The 25,969-nt window shown below is 40.5% G+C and overlaps 1 protein-coding gene across 2 annotated transcripts; it reads right to left on the bottom strand.

Annotated features, from left to right (window-relative positions):
• Window positions 1–3,741: 3,741 nt before the first annotated feature.
• On the bottom strand, window positions 3,742–25,554 carry TRAF6 (TNF receptor associated factor 6). 2 transcript variants are annotated; one of them, XM_071427604.1, is made up of 8 exons: window positions 25,434–25,529; window positions 18,367–18,490; window positions 17,273–17,582; window positions 12,859–13,009; window positions 12,075–12,233; window positions 11,051–11,122; window positions 9,639–9,716; window positions 3,742–8,117 (listed from the first exon to the last, which is right to left on the bottom strand). In XM_071427604.1, the coding sequence occupies exons 3-8, from the start codon at window positions 17,566–17,568 to the stop codon at window positions 7,236–7,238; spliced, it is 1,638 nt and encodes a 545-aa protein (XP_071283705.1). In that variant the 5' UTR covers window positions 17,569–17,582; window positions 18,367–18,490; window positions 25,434–25,529; the 3' UTR covers window positions 3,742–7,235. The 2 variants fall into 2 exon arrangements, with proteins under 2 accessions (XP_071283705.1, XP_071283704.1); XM_071427603.1 differs by lacking the exon at window positions 18,367–18,490 and having other exon boundaries at window positions 25,434–25,554.
• Window positions 25,555–25,969: the final 415 nt, after the last annotated feature.

The following is a 25,969-nucleotide window of genomic DNA, read 5'->3' as shown; positions in this document are numbered from 1 at the left end:
TTTATTTATCTGAGACTATTAAAATTGGACTGAGAATATACAGGAAGCAGAAATAGGCAGAGGTTAAAATACTGCTCCTTTGCATCCACACCCTGGCTTCCACTGCTGTTTGAAAGCAGCCAAGAAACCAAGAAATTCACTGTGGCTGTTCATGGCTGTCCTGGGTGTTTGGTGGTCTGACCTCCCTTTTCCCAGCGGTACTGACTTACCTTTCAGGATAATTATATTCCAGGACAATTTTATTTCTACCTATATAAAGCCTAAATCCCTTCCATTCCCAGAAGATCCAAAAGCACACACTGTACAGATCACTGAGATGAAGTTAAAATATTCAGTCCCTGCATTTTATCTAGAAGGATGAGTACAGGCACATGCCCATGTAAAGGACTTTTGCATGAAGAAACTCAAGCTCAGGGAGTTGTTTCTAGAAGGTGAATCACACTGGAGGCACTTGCTTAGGCAAGTCTAAACTCCACACTGTGAAGTTTATCACATCTGGGTGTGATACTGAAACTAGGAACACTTGTATGTGTCACTTTTCCCTGGCAGTACCTTCACTCCTTAACACTGTTAGCAAAGGCCAAGGTCATACCTGGCTGAAACTATTCCTTTATTGAAGGCAGCACCAGAAACAAAGTTAAATCTTGGAGAGAAACAAGTCCATGAAGGCAGGAATACCAGAATGGAAATACAGGTGCTAACTCAAGCATACAATTGTAGGATTTAACTCCTGGACTTCACACCTTCACCTGACACCTGCTGTGTGAGCACATAGAGAGAGGAGCAGCTGCTGCTGAAGACAGAAGGGGAAACCAGCAAGTTACTAATACTGGTCTGTAGCAGGAGTCAGGACTCTGCACATCAGGTGAGACAAGGAAAGGTTTGTATCATTGCCTTTTTCTCCAGTGTGTCAATTATCAGCTGAGTTTCATGGAAATCAGGTTCTGTTTGAGAGGACTAAGAAACTGAAACCTCACATTTTTGGACAGTTTATCACAGGGCTAGAAAGATATCTGTCCTGCTTCTAATCAGCTAAGAGAATGGAGGGTTTTTTTTCAAAATTGTCAGTACCAAACTGCTAAAACACTGCTCTGTTTATGCCTTGTTCCCTTCACTGCTGAGTGGGATAAATCTGGACAAAAGCCATGGCCTATGAATCCATTCTGCCCCAGGCCAACACCTGTCAAGTCTGGCCAAGTCAAGTCAAACCTGGTACCTCATTGAGAAACTCTCAGCTGGAATCTTCAGGACCAGGGGTAGACCAGAGCTTTTCCCCTGCTTCATCAGCAGGTGGCTGGCTGCAATAACCCCCCCTGGTGTGGCAGAGCAGCCAGCTCCTGGACCAACAAAGGAGCAGTGTGAAATCACTGAACTCGGGAACACTCTGGCTGCATGGCCTCAGAGATCACTCAGAGCACAAACCAAAAGGAAAAGAAGGCTCATTAGTTGAGGCTGGGACTGTGGCTAATAAAGAAATTATTTTCCTATTGCACAATCTTCTCCTTGCACACAGTTTCCTATTCCATGGAAGAGGAGAACCCCCAGCCAAAATGCATCTTTCAGAGCTGTGAAATGCAAGTGGTTGTTTCAGAGCAGTAAACGTTCAAAGAACATGATCACCAGAAGAGCAGACAGGGAAGCAGGGCCCCAGTATTGGAGCAGAAAGATTATTTTCACTATGCTGTAGCTCAGTCTTTATTTGCTCTGCATTCAGCATGCACTAGCAAGGTAAATTATTTTTACAGGAATTTTTTTTTGAAACAGAAAAAATTGCATTTAGCAGTGTTGAGAAGTGGTGGCAACTAGGTCCACTTGGGATAATACCTGTGTGAGGAGGGACTCAAGATATGACCACACTTCAGAATCTTTCTGCTTTTGTGAAGACAAGAGGAAATGAAAAAAAAAGAGAGGAGAAACAAGGACAGTTCTGGCTGGGGATTGGCTTTTTTAATGCTGTTGCAAACTGGAAAGGACTACAGAACTACCATGAGCTCTTCACCCATTCTGAGCCCTGACAAGCTTAAAATAACTTGAGCACGTATCTGCCTGTGTGCTCAGAGATTTATATTTATCAAGGTGGTTAGGTTTAATTGTAAGAACTTAAAACCAGGAAAGGGAAAAGATCTGAAGGCCACAGCTCCTTACATTTGGTACTTCTAGGTCACTAAGACTGTCAGGTCTTAGTGGTGATGGGTGATGGCACAGGGGTTGACTCAGTTCAGCTGGTCAAACTCTCCCTTCCAGATGGAGTGGACAAAGGCTCAGTGGTGGTAAATGATGAGGGTGAGACCAGTGCCAGGGGAATGTTTCCTTTGGTTAAGTTTTTGTGCTAGCATAAAAATTTCCTATTTCAGTGGTATGAGATTTTTGGGTTTTGGGTTTTTTTTTTTAATCCCAGATGAGTAACAGGCACAATTCATCAGCCCTCTTACTCATTTCATCCAGACAGCCCTTAGACTCCCTCTGCACCATTTTTGGTCCAATAACCTCCCCTTGTATTGCTTTCTATCTGCTGCATATGCCAATACACTTGACCTTTTTCAGGGCTAATTCAGGAAGTTTTGTTGACTTCTGTAAATGCTGTCTTGGAACAGATGAAATAAGTCACAGTTCCTAAATGAGTGACAGCACAGAAGAGCTGAAGTTTAGCACAGTGTAGTAAGGAATGGCACAGGGAGTTTCTCTTTCTTGCCAGAACAGCTGGAGTGTTGGGCTCCTGCTTTTTGGCGATGAGGAAGGTAGCAAAGCAACTGGTTTGGCACTAGTTAAAGATTTTAGCTAAAACACACTCTTCTTGTGAAGTTACTGCAATGAACTGGTATTTGTTCAAGAAAATATCCAGTCAGAGTTTCCTGGTCCATATCTAGTTCAGCCATTTTTTTTCAGAAATGTACAGGTACATGTACATTTGTACTTACACAGGTGAGAACATGCTCCTATATCGCTGCACTTCTGCTTCTGCACATGGACTTTCCATTCCTGGGGCAGCTGCAAATGCCAGCTTTTCCTGCTTAAAAAAAAAGGTTATTATTACTGTATCTCATCAAATGAAGATTTTAGTGCATTTAAAATATGGAACACTAAAAACAGATTAACACAACAGATAACCAATGTCTGAGCAAGCCTTCCTGTCCATTACTGATGGAAGCTATTAGGACCAACCTGGATGAAAGACAAAGTCATAATTAACTTGACATTAACATCACATTGCTGCAATACCACTAATGTTACTCAGAAGAATCTTAAGACTTTGAATATACCTTTCTGCAGATGCTATTAAAAACAGATCCAGACTGAGATAAATCAGAGATTGCAATAAAGATTGTCTGTACCTCTCTTACTGACAGAGGAATTCCCTCTAGTTTTTGATCTCAGTCTCTTGCAACAAAGTTTCAGCCCATAGTTGCTTTTATGACAAATAAAACAAGCAAGCAGATATGGCCAGAGAGGTGATAGTGTGCAGCTTTTTTGAGAGTTACATCTTAAATTACAGGATGATTATGAGAACACTTAGTTTATTATCTATTACATGAGCTGTATCTTCTAGTAATGAATAAAACTATCAACACTCATTATAAATGCCAGAAGGTTTTTATCATGAAATATATTCTTTGCTTTCTTGATGCTATATGATACCACCCATCTCTAAAACCCACAAGATAGAGAAACTACCAGAGCAGTCCTGTACCAGTTAATATTTTTGAACAGCCCTCCATATGAATAAAGATACAAGGTGCAGTGCACAGTTTAATTAGTTTATTTTTTAAAGTTCTGTCAGAAATAAAGGTGTGCATTAATTAGAAAATATATTAAACTATAAACCAATTCATCCAAGGCAACAGGAGTACTTTCATTTTGTTCAAATGCAAACCAATACAAACCTTTAACATTGACACAGAATAATCTTTTGTATCCATCATCAATGGATCTGGTCTGCTGCCATCTCTAAATAACAACAGAAAGGTCACCCTGATTTCATTTCATTAACAAGTTAAATCCTTTGACAGCAAACATGACCAGACACATCATAAGACTGCTTAAAAAACAACTCTATACATCTCACATTATCTGAGCTCCCACATATACATTACATACCAACATTTCTAGCAAAATAATTTTCCCTGCCCTGCAGGGGAAGACATTCAGAGGGAAAGAGATAACACGTTCATAATATATTACAATTGGAAAATTTGTGCCATAGCAGCTTTGCAAATACACGTACTAAGAGTCGGTGACTTAAACCATGTTAAAGACAACACACATTTGGAAGATAAAAGAAGCTAAGCCACTTTTTAAACCACCTTGAGATCTAGTAATGCTGCAAAGCATTGATTTACAGAACGAAACCCCACTGCTGAACAAGTTACACAGGACATGGGTTAATCAAATATCTCTTTGATTGAGAGACAACTCAATGCTGCAGACCTTTCTCCTTCCATTTTAAATAGTTATAGCAATTATACCTCAGTCCACCACGGTAAAACAAGTTCTGAAAAGAAGATTTGAAGAAAGGGGGAAGAGGAGAATGGAACAAGTATTTGAATAAATATTTCATAAACATTTATAATCTTTTTATGACAGTAAGATTTAACTGATACTTAGAAAATTATCTCTGACAGTCTCTCATGTAATATTCTTGATATTACAGTAATTTGTCATCACTCAGAGTTCTAGTTGGTAGTATAAAAATACAAAACCAATAGAATAGCAGCAGTCAATAAAGAATCCATATTACTGTGGCCAGTACAGAATTATACATGCAGTAGCCTTCTATTCCCTATTGGCTTGTGCTATTGTACAACTTTAACCTGAATCATTTAAATCCTGCCACCACAGGGAGTTTCCTCCTCAGAGGCAGAAGTACATCAGATCTAGCAGATAAGGCTTGAAGCAAAAATTCCATTCAAAAGTCAAATCTTCAAAAGCAAAGAAAGTGTTAATGCATTTAGTGGGTCTTGGGTATAAATGATTTGAACAGAGAATAAGGACATTTTTCTCATTTCTAGGGTTGAGGAAGGACCTGGAGTAGGAAGAAGCTCTCAAATTACGAGTGTTTTTTCTGCCTCCCCCTCCCTTCCCTCCTGTCCCCCCAAAAACAAGAAGAGAAACAAAAGAGAATGGCAGTTTTAGAGCATCTTGAAAAAACATGGATAGGTAGCACAGCCTGAAAATGGAGAACCTGTGTACAGTGCCTTCTGTGCAGAGTGGCTCTGTGCACTGCCATGGACATTGACAGCTCTTGGTTAAAAATGGCTTTACTGGGAATGCTCCAACTGAAGACACTCCAGAACAATTCAGCTGATAGGATGAGGCTATTCTTTATAAAATCTACTTTGGTTTTAAACCTGAGATCTTTCCCTATTTTGAGTAACATATGCTTACCTGTCCCCTAATGACAGAGAATCAACTGAAGTCATCAACAATGAACTGCAATTACCATTAGCCAGGAAGTTCATGTTTCAGTAGTGACAATACTCCATTGAACACAAGCCCTCTTCCATCTAATAGGTTCTACTAGCAGAAGAAATTTTACTCATCTGGATTTGATGAACAAAGTGGTAGGTTGGATCCTGGAACTTTTACCTCTCATGCAGGCAGGCAGAGTATCCTCCCAAACCACTAAAGTATAGTAGTCTTTCTTTAGTCTTTTATATTAAGCAATGCACCTTTTCCCCACTGGTATTGCTTTGATGATGCCAAATAGTTGGAACACTCTTCAGTATCTCTCAAGCTGCAGTGTCTCCAGTCTTTAGGTTGTTCCACTAGCTTGGATAAATAATACACATAAGCTCATGCATCTTTAGTTCTTTCTTCAGTATCTGGACATGTACTTAGGTTATGGGATGAACAAAACTTTTTTCTTCCCTCCTTTTAAAGACAAGATTCAGAACTTTATCAGCACCATGAAAGTTAAAATTTTTAGCACCAGTGTACTTGAACTACCCAGCTTTCACTGGTCAAAACTAACATTTACATGGCATACAACCAGTACAGAAAACAATAATACACACAGCATTAGGAACCTCTTTGACACAGTGAATCTAGTGTTTGATAAATGAGTAACTATGAAAGCCAGATTTTCTTTCTAAAAGCAAACAGGATTACAATTTTTCATCACACTGTTGAATTAATAGGCTTTCCTTACCATCCATATTGCTGAGTTGGCCCAGCTCCTATTGTCTAAAGGGACAGGAAATACCCACAGCAGTTGGATGCTGGTATGGCCAGCTGCCCATGGAGAATTCACAGGGGATGACTTGGGTACATCACCCACAACACCAAGAGATCACCTGAACAGATGCAGGTCACAAGTTCCGCTTTGGTACAAATTCAGGTTTCAACAACAGTAAAACAAATTCTGCATCATCCTCTCTGTTCAGTACATCCCTTTGCTCATGTGTGCACTCACAACCTGAAACATGTCTAGCACTAGAAGATCCCACCAGCACAAAGAGATTTCATTCAAATGCTAAATTTTCATATCTCTTGATGATTGTGGTTGACATTCTGGGTCTAGAGCACACACTTCTAGAAAGATTTATCAAAATAAAGAGAATTAGGGAGGAACCTTCAGACCACATTACAAATATTTCTTCCGTGAACTCAGCTCAGAGTCATTTAGTCTTCTCCACAACACTACCTCGTACTCTGCATCAACATGCAACTTCCTGAAGGAGGAAAGGGTCAAAGCATCCCTGAACCCTTGGTGACATGAAAAAAAGTCTTAACCCTAACTTCAAACTTCAAGAGACACACAGCCAATTCAAAATTCTAGATAAGTCAATACAGAAACTCTCTTAACTTTCCCAAGCTCTGTGAAACAAACAAACAAACAAAAAAATCCCTCATCTTTAATAATTTCTTTCCTTCCTTGCAACAGCATCTATTCCAAGGCACTGAGGTGAAAAGACTTACAGGTCTATTTGATATGACTAAAGTTTTACCAAGCTGAGATGCACAGGTTCATGCAATAGGATTTTCCTGTAGGCAGTTAGGTTTTGATTAACACTTCATTTATTTAGCTTGCTACAGAAGTAGCTTATTATTTTAAGAGAGAACCTTACCAAATATTTAAAGGTATGAGCTCATATAGAGAAAAATATACCAGCAACAACCAAGTTCCATTGGCAACTACGATCTTTTACAAACCCAGCCTTTGTGGACAATGAAGCTCTTTTGTGATCTGTGTGGATAAACATGAGCAAGGCTCCGTTGCTGTGGTTAAACCTTGCGGGCTACATGGCTCCATCAGTGCTGCGGGCCTGGAAGCCTTCCCTGCGGACACTGCTCAAGTCCAGGCGCGTGAGCACCTCGCAGCGCACCAGCAACGTGTCGTCCTTGATGAAGGTTCTCTGCTTCAAGGTCTCCAGGTGCATGAAAGTCACATAACCAAAACCTTTCGGATTGCGGTGAATTGTCGGTCTCTGGAAGGCCAGTAGCTCTGGCTTGGTTTCCATCACCTCTTCATGGTTCTGCCTTTCTGGGCCTTCTGATTGATCCAAAATAGAAAGTCGGATGGTGCCTTGGAAAGGCCAGGGCAGGTGGCTGTCATATTCCCCTTGCATAGTATGCACAAACAGAGAGATATAATTAGCACAGCGCTGAGCAGTCGGTAACTGGATATGCAGGCGCAAGCACAGCTTGTAGCCAGGCTTCCCTGTATAGAAGCCAGGACTGTGCATCACTACAGGTCTCTCTTCTTCCTGGGCTTTCTGCAGTCCACTGAAGTTCTCAATCTTCCAGATATAAATACCATTACATTGTTGTGCCTCCATTTCAGTTATCTTTCCCTCCAAATTTCGTATAGTGCGTTTGAGTTCTGCCATGTGAGTGTTCTGAGTCTCCATTTTAGCAATGAGTTCCCTGATTTGGTGATCTTGCCTCACCAGCCGACCTTCCAACTGCTGAATAGTTTCCTTGAAGTTTTCAACTTCTGGATTGCAGTTGTATGCAGCATGCGACACGTGTGAGAAGAGGGCAGGCTCAAAGTGTAGGCCATTGATGAAAGGCACAGGATTTGCAGCAGTAACACTGATATTCTGAAAACTCTGAGCCATCATCCTCATGTGAACCTGAGTGAACTCCTGCATATGTCGTGCCAGTTCATTCCTTTGCATCTAGGATTTAAGAGATACAGCATTAGGAACGCATCAAAAATCTAAAATCTAAAAATCTAAAATCTTTAAATGTGGCTCTAAAGAAAATCAAACAAGTAGTTGCTTTTGTCATGTGAGAAAAGCTGCAGCGAATCAAGGACAAAGGTGTGACAAAATAGCACTTTACCAACGGAGAGCTCCAAATTCAATATCACTGTTAGGAAAAATGGAAAAAGAAGTTCAAATACCAGCGGGCAAATCACAGAATCATTTTGGTTGGAAAAGACCTTTAAGGTCTTTGTGTCTTTGGCCTGATGTTGATTCAGCTGGGGTTCAAAAAAAGCATAGATATGAGGTGATTTCACCATAATATTGTAAACCTGGAAAGTTAAGATAGAATTGACATGAATGACTGCAATATAAATCAGATATGTGCATTATTGTTTTTGTTGGCATGGGACTTTGGGATGTCACAAACATATTCTTGTTAGAATAATTATCATTAGTAATAGCATATTGTATAGTTGCATAATTCTATGTAATGCTTAATAAGGGAACCTCTGATTGTATTTTTACAGAAGCTGCAGCATCTCCAGGAAAACAACAAAATTTGAATTCTCCGGAAAAGACTGAGAGCTGGCCTTTATAATAATATAATACAATAATATAATAATAACTTCTTATTAAAGGCCAACACCCACACTTCAAATGGAGGCAATTTTGAGTGAAAACATGAAGTATTTCAGTAGTACATACAGTGAGAAATAGGAACAGTATATTTCAAACTGTGCACCTGAAAGTAAAAGCAAGATATGAAGAAATATGGAATATTTTATACTGAAAATATTCTTGTCAAGTATTCCAAAGGCAAGCGCTGTGCATTCAGGGTCACCTTCTTGTTAATGAGCATTCATGATAAAAAAAATCAGGTTTTTTAGGAGTGATAATATCCCTATGAATCCATCATTAATTATGGTGTACACTTTCAGTAACACCATTCAATTCAAAACAAACATATGCTGAAAGACTGTTAGTAACAAATTACTTAAAATTTTTCTGTGTTCTAAATTTGCTAAAATGTTCCATGGTACCAAATGGTGTATGAAAACTGCTGTGAAAATGAAGGGGAAAGACCCAATTTTACCACGGGGTATTAAAAACTAGAAATAAAAGTATCTAGATTAATAATTTTAGCATTTAATAAAATTGATTTTCTTTGTGGAACTCTAGGAGTCATAAGCGTATTTAGATACAACTTTGGAAGAAATACTAGAAGCTCCTTTTTGACATGAAAGCTGAGAAAACATGAAATAACAAAAGCAAGGTCATCAAGCAAATTGTTCACAGAGCTTTTTCAATTTGAAAAAGCAATTTTGAAGTGCAATATATCAACATGCACTGCTTTAGAATTAAGATACCTCTGAACAAAAAACCCACAACCACAAATTACTGAGGATTTTGGGTAGGAAAACACATTACAAAAGCGACGGACAAAATCACGCAGAAAGTCTGCAATTCAGAAGGTACTGATAAAAGTCTTACCTTTTCAGGACACCCAAAGGCACTGTAAAAACATGGCACTGGGGCAGTAGGACAATCATTGTCATAATGGTTAGGCATCTAAAACAAAACAGATTTGATATTACTTCTCCATCAAGAGTATTTTCTTATCCAGATGGATTTTGAACAGAAAAGTTTAAAATGTACCTGAAGTCAGATCAGTTTATACCTACGGAAGTTCTTAAGGGAATACAGAAGTTTTGAACAGAAATTTTAGCTGATGATAGAAATTATAGATCCCACTTGTATGTACTGTAACAATTCATTGACTTTGTTCTTATATTAGGGCTCAGGAAGCATTCAGGTTTCCTTGCTAGACCAAACACTTTTTGTTTCTAGCCTATCCTCCAGCCAGTTCACATTTAATTCCTTCCCTTCTGAAGGACTACTTGCACAATGCTTATTGTGTCACTCTTTATTATCATCTCAAAAAGTTAAATTTACTTCCATTTTTTTGTGGTCCATGTTTTCCAGATCCAGATCAGTCATCTCACTGCTCTGGATCCTGCCTATCCACTCTCCCTCAAAATCACAACAACTTTAGCTGATGCCTTAAGAGCCCTAAACAGAGCAAAGGATGATTCAGTGTTTCACAGGCAGAATCCCTGTTTATATAACCCTGGGTGTTTTCCTTGTTTAAATATCATGATGAAGCACAAGGCTAATAAATACCAGCTGTTATTACAAATGTTTAGCATTCTTTGTTCCCCACTTCTGCAATTCATTATTCTACCTAACAACAGACTTTTTCCTTTGTCATTACTAAGCTCAATCCTGTTTCTCAGAGCATTTTGCAATTTTACAAGATCATTCTTTATTTTAACCCAGGCCGTCAATATAGTTGCCATCCCAAATTAAACAAATCAATATTTATCATTTTTCTGCCAATGAAGTTGTTATTGAACAGAAGAAATAAAAATGGCTATTACAACAGTAATGGACAAGCAGAATTCCAGCCAGCATCCCAGTTTGGTAGTGAATTTACTTATAGCTACTTTCCAAGAGTGGCTTTCCAAGTACAAAAACTCCCCCTCTCTGCCCAAATCAAAGCCTCTTCTTGTAATGTCAGCTATAACCACTGGCAGCTGTTGGTATTTTTTCAACTCCATCCATTTCAAGATTAAAGATGTGCAGCATGGCCCCTGTCAAAAAGCAGCACAGCTGAACAATGTGATGTGCAGCCAAAATCCTACAGAGGTTTGCCAGACTGCAACTGCAAGCTGGAGCAGCATTTAAGGGAGTATCACACCTGCACTGAACATTTTCAAAGAGGCAGAGAGTGATTTAGCAGCTAGTAGACAAACTGTATCTCCAAGTTTAAGTTCAGATTAAAGAAGCACTGTAAAAACAAAGCATCTGACTTGGAACAAACAGAGAAAAAGGGAGTCTCTTACCTGCTCCCTGATGAGCACTGTGTTGCAATATTCACAATATATATTGGCAAGCGGACAGGTTTGGTCATGAAGCTTAAGTGATCAAACAGAAAAAAGAAAGGGGAGAAAACATCAGTAAAGTTACCCAATTTAAGAGAGGGCTAATCACCCTTGATGAGACATTAGATTTTTATTTATATACCTAATTTTGCATTTAGCTATATGCATCTGTGAAATAAAGAGAATCCCTTTACCCTAAACAGTATGTTTCACATTACTGCTTTTTCCTGGACTTATACAAGAGATTCATGAAGTTGCAGATATTTTATTTCCTAAAGCTCTTATGCTTCAAAGAAATCTGATTTTAACCATAAGTTTCCAAAATTCATGTTCAATTGTACTAGAACTATATGAAAGCACTTGTTTGTTTTTTAATTGTATTGCTGGACTATATGAGGTACATTTGATTGACAATTCACAATATTAATATCCAAGAACATTCAATAGTCCTTGAGATAAAACACATCCATATAGAGATAAAGAAATGGTAACAGCAAAAGGAAAGTATTATCCTCACTATCACCCAAGTGAAAAATGCATAGCCAGAAGAAGAATTCAGAAATTATCTTGGTCTTGTGTGGCAGCAGGTTTCCCCAAAATAGTTATCTCCTGGTACATCCTCTCTCCCAGGCATAAAAACTGCACATGTAAATACTGCTTTTTGTGTACCATGGGCAGTAGATACAGTCTGTCTGGTGGTAAGGTCACAAATCAGTGGTTCTTACACAAGTCCACAGGTCTCCTCACACCACATGGTTCCACATAAGTTTGTACTCAAGGACAATCTCCCCCCAGCTTTTGCCTGTTCTAGGCTCATGTCCCGAATTTGCAGCTTCTCAGCTGTGCAGCAGCACAAAGAGCTCTTCTAGACCAAAACCTTTCAGTTGGTTTTTTTTGTCTTTTTGTTTTTTTTTTTTAACTGCTGTTCCCTTTCAAGTAAACCCATGTGAATGCAGGCTGACAAACTCAGACTCCTGCTACATACCTCTTTATCTTCATAGGCCATGGACGTGGCACAGTTTGGGCAACACACTTGACGCCTCGGACACTCTTGGGTCATGTGCTCCTTCAGACGGTTCTTTGGGAAGGTTCTTTGGCACTGTAGGCATTCCACAGTGGAAAAATCACACTGCAGCTGGTGGTCCTGCAGAAGGACAGAAAAGGGATTTGATACTTCAAATCAGAACAATCATCTATTTTCAAGAGAAAGCACAGTGCAAGACAAACGAATCACAATCTTTCCTTCATGCAAGGAAATCCTTATACACTCATGCTGACTCTATCAACAGCCTGTTACTGTCCCACTACTAAGGTCAAGGCTTCATATATTCAGATCTCTAAGAAAGCTCTCAGTAAAACTTTAGTTTTTATATTTATCCTTTTAATGGCATATATTATTTTCCAAAATAGTTATTTAAACTATTATATGTAGCTACTTAGAGAGGCTATTAAATAGTCTCTCAAAGTAGCTACATATACTAGTTGAATATAATAAACTTGTGTGAAGCATGGACATAGCTGATCAAAGACAGACATGAATGATCCTCAGCAGAAGGCTGCATTAGTAAAATTGTCATGCACTGTGATGTTCACTTGAGAATCATCTAACTACACTTAAATACTCATTAAAAAACAGTATGTGTAGTTATAGCCCTGAAAGAAAAATGCATGGACTCAGCATAAATGAGTACCAGATATCTATTTAAGTAACTTCAAATTTTTACTTATCCATGAAAGCAAGGTTCCATATTTTCAAAACTACTTCTCACCTCTAAGTGCCTGAGCTCCATCTTCATACTGCAGCCCTTGTTGGGACATTTGACCATTAATGAAAGGATTTCCCGTTTGGCAAAGTTGTCAGGAAAAAGTTGATTTTCAAGCAGAATTTCATTGTCTACAGGACATTTGTGACCTGCATCTCTACAATGCAGAAAAGCAAGGAAAGATATTCCAATATTACCAACAGATTTCCAAGCACTTAATTTAAAATATTTTTACACCAGCAAGACATTAGTGGCCAAATAATAACACAGCAAGAACTTTAAAAACAATGGTATTTATGTGGCAATGGCCATAAAATATGAAATGAATTTCAGAAAAACTGGAAACACATGGTTTCACTGGAGGTGGCATGACTGGGGTTGTAGCACTTTTCAAACTCAAACACATTTTATTTGTACAAATGGCATGTTAAGTACTCTGGAAACAAACTTGAGGAATATGTAAAGACACTAAGAACTTACAGTCCTGTTTCTGCAAGTACTTAGCTCAAACATCAAAGAATATTTCACAAACTACTTCAAAACAATTACTTAAACTTTCTTAGACCTCCTCTCATTTGTTTCTCATTTTATAAACAGCCAAGGTGATCACAGCTAAGAAAAAAAGCAAAATTGTCTTTTCTCCAGACAGACTTCATCTGTTTGGCATTACATTACACACTGCTCAGTTTGTTGGTTTTGTTACACAACCATTTGATCAGTTGGTCATCCTTCAATTTCATTATACAGCCAACAGGGTGAAAACCTCCAGACACAAAAATTATTAGTAACTATGAAAATTACACTGGACTTGGAATTGAGTGTTGCATCTGAAGCCATTTTAACAGCAAACAGACTGGAAGTCAGTGCTAACTGGTGAAGGTTTGGAACCTGATGGAACACGGATGCCTGCAATCTGCACAAGGTAACTAACAGCCTGTTCCAGTTCATCAGGTTCTGCCTACCTGCATGTACATACAAAAATCATTAGAAATAGAGTAAAAAAGGGAATCACCTCCATCAAACTTTCCAGTATCAGCTCATTCTGAAAAAGGGGATCCCCTCCATCAAACTTCCCAGTATCAGCTAATTATGAAATCAGTAGCCTAACATATTGATTCACAATTAAGTAATGCAGTTAAAGAACCATGAGGGATCAAAGCTCCTGAGTGCTAATGGAAACAGCAATAAAATGGAAAAGTACATGGGGTGGAAAAATGTCAGAGAGCACTTGTGGTGCAAGGATCAAAGGCCAGATCATTGTCACTGCCTGCAAGCACAAAGGGAAGTAGAACCTAGTGGGCTGTGGAGACCAGGAAGGAATTTACGTTCTTTGTTGGAAAAGGAAATACTTGCTCAGCAACTGCATCACCAACACTGCTAGGGGAAGTGGAGGTAAAGTTGCCACTTCAAAAAGAGGCAATGAACTTCCTTTCACAATTTTGCTTGCAGAGCAAGCTCACCACATGCCTGAGAATCATACTCCTAGACAAGCAGAAGAAAGAAAACACCTAGCTTGCCTTGTTTCAGAGCTCCCTGAGCTATGACCAGTGTGATCTTTGTCACAAGCTAGAAATGTTCCCTCACTTCACAACAGGAAATCAGTTTTCACAGGTATAGCTTGGTTACAAACACCTTGTTTAGTGGAGTATGAAGACAGCTCAATAGGCCTGCTGATAAGACAGCAGCTTTATTTCTACAAAGAAAAGCTAATCATAAATAAGAACAGCCAACAACAGATTAAAATGGAATAATGATTACCAAATCCCCAGTTTAAATAACAGTTTAAATAGCAGATAAAGGGAAAAATAGGAATGAAATGCAATTTTCCAAAATAGGAAAGTGTAGTAAGGAAAAAGCAGTAACTCATTTTAGCTTATTAAACAGGCTTCAAATACTATTTATAAGGCTCAGGATTGTGTTGAAAACACTGCTAAGATCCATCTACAAAGATATTCCTATATATTTCCTGTGACAGCATTGAGTTTATGTGCCTCAGTTCTAGCTTACATTATAGCGAAGGCTTTCCTATGCTGGAATTATTTATCACAGTGCACTCTGCCACTCACAACAGTACCTGTGAAACAATAGCCATCTGCTACAAAGTACAATGAATATTCCTGTAAATTCCCTTGAGATTAAAATACAGGTATCAAGACTAAAGCCAGAATAATTTTGGAAGAAAAGCCTGCTCTGTGATTTTAACAAGTGAGCAGTTTAGCTGAGAAGCTGAGACAGTTGGCAGAGACTTTAACTGCAGCCATGCCAGCTGCTGGATGAACTGCCAGCACCCAAAGATGTCCCTGCTGCCCCTTGTTACCTCACAACTCTGCTTTTCCAATAAACAAAGGTTCTGATATTTGGCAAGCTCTACTACAAACCCTAAGTCAGCTTTGCCCTAAGATACAGGAGAAGACTGGAGTGAAATTGAATTAGCTACTGCACCTGCAGTTAGTTCTTCTAAAATTTCCAGCAATATATTTTGTTGACAAGTAACATTCGTAAACACGTTCATAGTTACTTAGGTAGATAAGCTTCTCCTCTTCCATGAATTATAGTACTTCAAAGCACTTCAGACAGCTTTATTTAAAAAGTTGCCAAGATTTTCTGGGAGGCAAACATTTACTGTGATCAAATCTCATCTAATCATGTCCTTCACACTGTAAGATCGAAGAGTCCAGTTTTTAAAAGGTTTTCCAATTATTTTTTTCTAGTTGCAGCTACAACTTCTTCAACACGAACAACTACAATTGTTTGTGTAAGTCACAAGAAGCAATTACTCAAAAAATGCTTGTCCATCCTTCATAATTTAAAATCCATAATCTCTGTGTTCACTTGAGTTAAGACAGTGGGGAAATGAGGAATAAAGAGAAGCAATTTTTCCTGGTCAAATGAAGGCTGTGACAATCACTCAGTGAAAAAAAAGCAGTACTTAGAGAATGTAAAATAACTCTTTCTGTTTTCATTTTAGTTCTGTAGAAGCTTCTCAGTACCTCAATCAATCTGGTACTGTAGACAGTACATACTGCAAATCAATACCATACTGTAGACACTACATAATCCAAATCAATAGCTTGCTCTATGGGTACCAATTAAGCATGCAGTTCAGCCCTTCAGGGATTCAGAGAGATCTGGCACTTCAAGCTGTCCTCCCTGCTTTCACAAACAGTCACTCAAACTGTCCTCCAAAGACAGAGTTCAGTGGGGAATGAGGGAAAACTTTTACTAGCAATGAAACATCTGAAATATTACACTGATGGTCTACAGTCTCAAGAGAAAAAAATGCTTTCCACCTTGTTTAGTATTCACTGAAACACTCATCACTATTCATAGAAATGAAGTAAAATACAGAAAAGGTATAAAAGAAGCAGAAACTTCTGGTCATGCTCCTTTCCATGGAGAAATTCTTCCAGAGAATTTATGTAGCAGAAACTACAGAGAAGCCACAAAACTGTATTCAGAGAACATAACTGCTGGTATACTATTCATTTAGTGAGCTGCAAATGATGGATAAGGAAGAAAAATAAATGGCATACAACTATGGACAAATGGTATGAAAGACCAATAGAGAAAGCACTGTCCATTTTGCATGCTCTAAAATAAATGCCAGGGAAAAACACAGTAACACTGAAGACAGTTTAATGATCTTTACAAAAAGTGTGCAAAGTAAGGTTGAAAATGAGCCAATTCTACATATGGGTCACACAGAATTGAATATATAAATTCCTACCAAAGTGACATTTGAGCTATCTGAGCAATTGCTGAGAAAAAAATTTGGCTTATGCTGAAAAGGAAAAATCCTACAGCATAACATCTATCAATGTAATCCAATACTCACTCACATGTGTGGGACACTGATGACTTCATTCCAGGTTTAAGGCAAGTGCTCTCTACAAGGTACTCTCTGCCCTTTCTTGCCTTTTCAATCATCCATTTTTATAAGCCCAGCCTGCTCTTCCTTTGTTTCATACTCCCGGTCCCTCATATGCCACCTGGATTCCTCTCTCAATGCTTTGCTCACAACTATTCCCTCATCTTGCAGGTCAAGAGGGAAGCAGCTAATTTCAAGGGAAGAACTGAAAGCATGAATTGCCTTGTCTGCACCAAAAAATCAGGTTGTCTTTAGTTTCCTGCAGTTATCAAGGGAAACAATCATATGCAAAAGACAGGTAATTTTATCATCCTGAGATGGAAATGGAATTTGTTCAGGGGACTTGTCTACCTTTCCTTCTTTAGTTATTATTTGAAGTTTAATCAATTTTTTAGATTCATAAGCTGGGTAAATGTGTGAAAATGGCAAACCATCTAAATCTCATAAAACTTGCAAACTTGGGACATTCTGGCCATTCAGTTTAGATTGACCTTAAACTGCTCCGCTACATGAATTTCTTCTTAAAACCAGCTTCCACGAGTTTTCCTTTACCTTATGGATTTGACAATGCACGCTTTGCAGAAGCGGTGGCCACAGGGTGTCTGCACTGCCTCCCGCAGGGCCATCAGACAGATGGGGCACTCATACTTGCTTTCCAGGGGCGGGTCGAACTCCACGTCGTAGCCCTGCGTCTCGTCGGAGAAGGAGGCGGGCGCGCTGCCGGCGGCGCTGCCCCCGCTGCAGCTCTCCTCCTTGGCGGCGGCGCTGCAGGCGCTGGCCATGGCCGCGCAGCAGCCGCTCTCCGCCTCCCGGCCCCCGCAGCTGCCCTCGCTCTGCAGCAGGCTCATGGCACGGCACCGGCCTGCAACAGGACAAAAGGGTGTGTTCGGTTAAAGTAGCTCAAACCCTCCCTCACAGCCCAGAGCAACATTTATTTCCAACCAGAAATACTGGGACAGATTGGGTTCTATTCAAAATCACTGGCTTTGTTTTGTCACCATTATCTTTTTTTACTTATCCTCTGATATGTAGGAAAGGACACTGCATCCTGTCAGGGTAGTTCAAACACCCACCCCCCCCATGCATTTCCATAATCTCTTTCATACGACTATCTGATTTCTGTAAAAAGAGGAATGAATCATTCCTCTTTGTCCTTGCTATGTCTACTGAAGATGTTTCTTTATCCTTTCCATATTATTTACTTCTAAGACATTCAAATAGATTTTGTGGGGGAAAAATGCCATACAGAATTATATTTTCTTGGAGGGCAACAGCTCAATTCCATAATCTCCTTGCAGTGTATATATCTTATTTAGCATTTTCTGTATCAAGCAATTCACAATATAGATTTCAAACTAACTTAGCTGCAGGAACACAAATAAAAGTCCAAGTACCTAAACCAAGCAGCTGATGTGCTGTAAATGAAATTCAAATATACAGCACTGCTGATAACATTTTACAACTGCCAATAGGACTTTAAATGGAGTAAGAAGCTACACATGAGATAAGGATAATAATTCCACACCTCAAAAGCTATCTACAAATTACTAGTACTCAAACAGAGCTCTTGCTCTCCTTTCCCTCTTGCAGGCTAGCTGGCAGGGAGGACAAGGGACATGATTGTAAGAACAGAAGATAAAAGTCACCTTTCCCTGAAGAGTGATGGATGGCATAATAAAGCCTGCTTTTACAACAGTCCTCCAAAGCAGGGTGAACCCATGGGTATGAAAAGAAAAAGTACAGGTATCCCCAAAGAGATTGCCAGTGTTCCTACACAGAACAAGAGAACCTTAAAAAAAGGTCTTAACAACAAATAGAAATTCTAAAGACCAAGAAACCTTTCTCTCCCCTGATTTTTTTAATGGTTACAATAATTTTCTTAGAATCCCGCTGTGGTTAGTTTTCTATAAATGACATTTCTTTGAAACACAGAGATTATCACCAGGTGCAAGGCAGTATGAGTAGTCTGAGGGTTATGGAGCCAGGCATGCAAAACAAGCCCAACAAGCCCAGATTTGACAATCTTTTGCACAGCAGTATAGGCAAAAGTCTCTTGCAGTGTTCACCTAATGAATTCATTGTAATACCATTGAGTCATTTAAAATATATTAGGGATGGAAATCCAATCAAGAGAGGAATCCTAAGAACTGTTTATCTGCATCACTACTGCAGATGCTGAAGGAAGAAGAATTAATAGGATTACCTTGACCATGAACTCACAAAACTGAACATTTCCTTGCTTATATCAGAATTTGAATATCACAACTATTTGTACAAAATGTTCATGGATAGGAGGAGGACACACAGGTAGTTTTATTTGGGTACTTATTTTATGACATCTTTAGTGTGATAAAATCAACAGAAATACTAATCACACAAGGCCTCAACTAGCATTTATGGGAATATATATTTTGAACACATGCAAAAATCACAGGAATGTGCTTTAGGCCGTCTACATGATAAACAACTGGCAATACTGCCCATGATAACACACTGTGAGCTATTTTTTCCAGCTATCCAGACCAAAAAAAGAGGCATTTCTATCCAAAGAAAAACAAAGTTACCATATTTTGGTTAGATATAGTTAGAATAATCAAACCAGAACGTTTATTCTGTTGTATAAATAGATGACTTTCCATCTTGTTGAGGTATGCAGGGATATGAGAAATATCTGAAGAGCAGCATTCTTGACATTTCCAAAATACCATTAAGGTACAGAGCCTCAAAGCACAGGCTGACAGTTCTGAGTTGTACTGAGCTGGCCAGCAGTGCTCCCTTTCTGCAGAAATAACTCCAGAGCAGAGCTGTCTGGAACTGCACCCAGAGAGTGCTGCTCACTTCCACTTCTGTTTTCCACCCCAATGTATTGTCCCTATACATTATCCACCACAACAGGCTTTAATACTGACGCTCCTAAACAAAACAGTAATGCAAATTAAATACCAAGCATGCTCCCAGCAGCTGCTCCAGCCATAGTCCAGACATGACCAGTTTAATCCCATAAAGGCACCAGTTCCCCCCGTGACTGAGAGTGGATGCAGAGGAATCAGTGCTTAGAAAGATGCTCTGTGTGACAGAGATTTATAGACTGCCATCAGTAGATCTACTCTCTCCAGAGAAGAAACCCAGCTTGTTTCCCCTGTTAAACTAACATAACTAATTTAACAACTGCAGCAGAGGACGATCAGTCCATGGGCCACATCTCATGAAAAATCACAGGAACTAATTTGGGTCAATGGAGTGGGAATGTTGGTATGCAGGATATTAGAATCCACAGGCCAGCCTAGGACTGAAAAATTCACATTACTCTAAGCCACAGAGATATATTTAGTGAGACTAAGAAAGGGAAGAGGAACATACGTCCCTTTAGTAATGTCACAAAGGAATTCAGGAAGTCACAAGAAGAAATACAAAACAGCTTTAGTCAAATTCAGCTGTCACATTAATTGCAAAGAATTGCAGTTACTGTGAATTGTGTGACTCTTCTCTTGGGCTGTTCCCAGGAAAAAAAATCCCATACTATTTACAATTCTGTTCTTACAAAGGAGAAGCCAGGATTTGGCTTGGTATAATCTCACTAGTTGAACACTTTGTAGATTTAAGTGCTATGCAAGCAGTGTTTCTTTGGCCATGTGAATTGTTCCTTCAGACATAGCATGTCAGTATATTCAGTCTACAGAAACAAACTGCCATACTAGAGTCAGTTTAATGAAGGAACCACTGCAATCAGTCAACATCCCAGTCTGACACAAAACCCCCCTTATTCAGTGATATACTGCACTCCTACATGGAGCTTTTTATCTGCATATGACCAAGAGGTTCACAGAAAAAAAGTGCACATCTTTTTAACTTGGGAAATTCGGACACAAAGAGGCAGCTTAAGGTGATTAAGAGCCAGATTTTAAACTTTGTTCATATTTTATCTAAGATAGGATTCCTCCTACAACTCTTATCTATTTCATCTTCTCTGTGAGCAAAATCCTCCTTCTTCTGCACATATTTTAGGTGTGGGGCACGGCACAATTTTCCAAATCAAAATCCACACTGCTGTTACTCAGACAATTAACCAAGGCCTTATTACTCCAGCATAGTTTAAACTAATTTCTCTATATGTTCTAACTCCTGTACTAGGAATTAGACCTGTTTCTTGTGGAAATTACTTTATCCTCCGAGAGTAGAACATAAGTTTCATTTCTTGGACAGAGCAATGCTAGGACAAAACCAGCCACAGAAGAGTGTACTTTGAATGGTAATGACAGGGCTTTTCCCCAGTGAAGGTAGAGCAGACAATCTGTGAGCTTACTGTAGCAGTTTTTCACCTTCCTCTCCTGGGGAGTTCAAAAAATGCTTAGGCTGGAAAAGGGTGGATTTTAAACCCCAAACTAGGATATATCCCAAAATTCAAATCAAGCTGCTACCCTTTCTTTTTGATTATGAAACAGGATTCCAGTTAAATAAAACTAAGATCTCCTAAAAACCACATCAGTTTTTCTTCTTATTGATAATAGTTGTTATTCTTCCTCTGTGCTGAACAAAACTAAGTCAAATGCAAGTACAAGAATAGCCAAATATTAATTTAAATACCCTGTGTACACCACAGCCTTGAGAACTTATCATTTTTTTTTTAATGTTAGTTGTTTGACACATTAAACACTTTTCTAGACTGCTCTCTGTACCTTTTTTTGTTTCCACAACATCCAGCTCTCAGACCTAGGAACAGCAGCAATTAAACTGGATCATTACGTGGTAATTCTTGCTTTTGCTAGCGTGAGGTGTCTAAGGCAGAGACAGTCTTAAACTACATTTGGTAATGTACCTGAAATGCTCTTTTCTAGAGGTAGGAAGTGCTGCCACACCTGCTGACTCTGGAGATAAGGGGCTCTAGCTTGGGCACAGAGGTACCCAGGCCTTGGGCTGGCAAAGGTTGATTTCGCTCTCCAGGGCAACAGCCGCGTTGTTTGCCAACAGAAAGGAAGGTGCTTTCCATGCCAAGTGGTAATGGACAGAACTTGTTTGATCATTACCTCTGCTGCAGAAGCCTGGGAATGCCCTAAGGATGAAACTTTCATACCCCAGAAAAGACAGTGAAAGGACAGTTAAAAGAAAAGGAGCTCCCATCCCACTCTTTCATCCATTATGACACCTTTCTTCACCAAGTAACCTGTGCTCTGTTGCTATTTACACTGCCACATTACACAGTGATTAGGCTGGTGTGAGATAGCACAGTCAGACCAGAAGAGCAAACTCCTGTGAGAATAATGTACCTTATGATGGACAAAAACTACTTCAAAACAGAATTTAAACTGCTCATATTTTAAATTAATGCATGCAACAAAGCTCAGTACTCTGATTTTTCAACTCCTGTAGTATAATGAAGTTTAGGTAGGACTTAGAGATTTTCAAATGCCAAACTCCTCTAAATAAAAAAAAAGAAAAAAAAATCACTGTTATCAGAAAATGTCTTCAGATTTCCTGTAAAACCCCACTATCATTAAGAGTATTAGGGAGGAGTAAAAGTAGGCATTGTATACTATTAACACTGAAATATGAAATCATATTTTCAAGCACTAACTTAAGGAATATTGTGCAAGGAAGTATCAGTTGCTGTAAGAGAAAATTTTTATTGTAAATCAGGAAGTGCTTAATACAATTAATTTCCACATGACCTTTTCTGGAAAATTGGCACTGGCTACCCATAAAAATAATGAATCAATACAGAGGACTATTCCAAATCCTTTTTCTTACTCAAAGTTCACAAATATAATTAATTTCCTTGCAGCCTGGCCAGCACACATCCAGCAGGGGAAATGCCTTTAGCACTGCATCGACAGAAAAACTGGCCAAACTTTTCTCTTTTCTTCAGCAGCCTTGTATATGTATGTATGTATAGATTTCTGGGTCATGGGACTGACAGACCAGTGGAGTGACTTTGGATAATTTGTTTATGGAGTAATACTTGCAACACTTATTCCCAGGCACATTAATCAATAGTCTACTGATAAGCACCGTATGTTTCCAGTAGGAGCTATGTAGCTATCATCACTATGGCCTCATCCAGGCAGAACACATGGAATTAAGCTAATGCCTTTTAATTAATGGCTATAAAACACTTTCATTTCAAAGCTATCAAATGGCTAGACGAGCTGAAGCAATAGGAGATTCAGGCAGAACTTGTAACTGCAAAAACTAAATTCTAATTTCTTGTGAAAGTCTGCAAGCATGTTGCTTATTTTGTTGAGATACAAACTTTCTTTTTTTTCTAATAGCAGTAACCTTTCAGACATCCAAGTCTTTTGGACAACCACCACACTCACAGCATTTTAACATGTGAACCTAAAGACTTGAAAGAAGAATTTTTGTTTGAGGCAAAAACAAACAACATTCAGAGCTCACTAGACTATCAAGAGCTCCTGACTAGAGCAGAGCAGCCCTTGGGGATTTCTGAAGACTTCCAGGTGATTTCTCTTTATTTGGAAAGAATGCTGTCAGGCTTTAATCACCCAAGTATTTTCATGCTTGAATATTACTTAGGAGACTAGATGGTGGCACACTCACAGTTACATTCACATTTTAACTTATTAAAGTATGTCAAAACAAATTTAATTTTAGTGAGCAGTAGAAGCATACTATGCTGTATTTAAGACCAAGATATTCTATGGGTTTTTCCATAACAAAAACCAAAACCCAAGCCAAAATTCCCTGAAACTTTCTTCAGTTTATAAACTTTTAGACAGAATTTCCTGGGAAATGTCCAGAATAACAAATACAAGGAAAACACTGTTAGTGAGAACAACAGTACCATTTAACTCTTTACGTTGGCAGTGACTGTGGTTTCTGCTCTCCCTTTGCACACTAAGAACACATTGAGATATGCATTATGCCTTTCTATACCCCTCAGTAGATCTACAGAGAATGCAAGATGCTGCCCTAGTGGGGACAAAGTAAACACCCAGAAAGCACTTAAAAACAGGGAGGGAGGGGTATGGCTGTGAACAAATGTGATTTCCACAAGGCACAGGCTCCAGGCTACACTTAATTACCACCTACCTCTACAGGCATGAGACATTAGTAAAATGATCTGAGACCCTGGGAAAGCAAACAGTGAACTAAACACACATTCTGAAACAACTAAGACATTACTCCTTTTCACTCTATCCGATATTTACTTTTGTTTTCTTTTTGATATGCTTTATACCCAGAATATTTTATGGCCAGTTTTCACAGTCTGGATCTAAAACTTTTTTTTTTTTTTAATATGTGTTTAGCTAATCTGTGCTACTGAGATACAAAAGTTACTCTTCTTGACACAGTAAACTCGTCGAAGTTCAGTGGGTGAAGAAAAGAATGCACATTCACCTCAGGTACATTTTCAAGTTCTATCAGCATAGGTATATATTGCGTGTCTTGTGTAATACAGTAGCAGTTTTGGAAGATAGAAAGCAGTGCTGCAGTGTTGCAATACTATGAAAGTTAAAAAGCCATTTATGTCTTGACAAGTTCTCTCTCATTCAACAGAGTCTGACTGAGCTCCATGAATCTTCACTCACTGGGAAAAGCTGTAGGTAATGTGGAATATGCAGAAGAATTATGCCCAACATGACACCATGAAAACAATCCAAGTGCTTTTATCAGTATACTTCTGTAACTTTTTTCCCCCCTTTCTTGTACTAGAAGGACAAGTTTCATGGCCTTTTCATTCTACGGGAAGACAAAGCAGTTTGCTGGCAAGTCATTTAACAGCTGGTGAACACAGTGCAAAATTCACCCAAAACTTCAAATCGACACTTTATTAATCACTCACAGTGGTATCTAAGACACCACAAAATCCACAGAGCTGAGGGGTACTGTGCAGAAGGTGTCAGAGGCAAACATGGGGGAATACTTTCGGCAAGCTTTAATGACTAGGTCTAAGGGATATAATTAGAACATTTTCCTCCCACCTACAGCTGATATTTCCGTTTAAGCATGAAAAGACTCAGCGTGACCTATCTGAGCCAGAAAAAAAAAGATGGAAATTACTAGTGAAGCAATAATTTCTAACTCGTGTTAATAAAGTTACCGTAAATATTAAATATCGCCAGTCCCTACGAGAAAATAAGGGCTATCGGGTTTACAAACAGTAACCTATCTCGCAAATTGCCCTTTAACGTGTTCCCGAATAATTTACTGTCTATTTCACAGCGGGGAATCCAGAGCCCAAGTTCAGCTGACGCGCTGGAGAGAAGCGGGAGCACAGCCCGAGAGCCGCCGCTGCTCACGCTCCCGCCGCTGACCGAGGGCAGCCGCCGGGGCAGAGGCAGGGCAGAGTCGCTCCGGCCGGGTTCCCACCGCCGGGCCCCGGGCCGTGCCTGCGGGCCCCGGGCCGGCCGGGCTCAGCCCCGCTGCGCTGCCCGCGCCGCGGTTTCAATTCCGGAGCAGCGCAGCCGGCGCGCCCCAGCCCCACAGCGCCCTGCCCCAGCGCAGGCCGCCCGCCCCGGCACTCCCGGCAGAGCCATGCCCCGAGCTCGGTGGAAGGGACCGCAGGGCTCCGCGGGGCAAGGCAGGAGGCGGCTCTGCTCCCCAGCCGGCAGTCCCGGCGCGGCGAATAAACGCTCCGCGCCGGGCACCGCCGCACGCCCGCAGCGGCCCGAGTCCAGCCGGGCGCTCGCTCCCCGAGTCCGGAGTCCAGGCCCGCCGCAGCCCCCAGCCGCCCCGCGCGTTCCGCCGGACTCACCGCGACCCGCGGCCGCTCCCAGCCCGCCGCCGCTTCCGCTTCTGCTCGGGAAGCGTCGCAGCCGCCGCTCGGAGCCGGCGCGGCCTCCCGGGCGCCACGGCCGCCGCAGCGCCGTCTGCCGCCGCGGAGGGGCAGCGCCGCCGGGGCGGGGCGGGGCGGGGCGGGCTGGCGGCAGCTGCGGTGTCACCGTCCCCGTCCCCGACACGCACAAAGCTGTCACTGTCCCCGTCCCCGACACGCACAAAGCTGACACCACCAGCGGCTGAATCCTCCTGCCGGGCCGTGTTCGCTCCGCGCTGCTGGTGCTTCTATGGAGAGCCATTAGGATACGCTCCGCTCCGCCCTGAGCGCTGTTAAAAACGAGGCGCTGAAAGCCGGGCGTAGTGGGGGTGGTGGTGTGTGTGCTCACGGCTTGGGAATCGCCAAAAAGCCGCTTCTCAATGCAAACCCAAAGCTCCTGAGACACAATTTCCTCTGCCCGCCCCAGCTGAGCCGCGGGGACTCCTGCAGGCGCCGAGGCCGGGTGCGCTGCCTCC

The sequence above is a fragment of the Agelaius tricolor genome, unplaced genomic scaffold (assembly GCF_023055355.1).
Source record: "Agelaius tricolor isolate 1412-34295 unplaced genomic scaffold, bAgeTri1.0.p SCAF_5, whole genome shotgun sequence".
In the NCBI taxonomy this organism is placed as follows: Eukaryota; Metazoa; Chordata; class Aves; order Passeriformes; family Icteridae; genus Agelaius; species Agelaius tricolor.
This window is presented reverse-complemented; position numbering and strand designations above follow the sequence as displayed.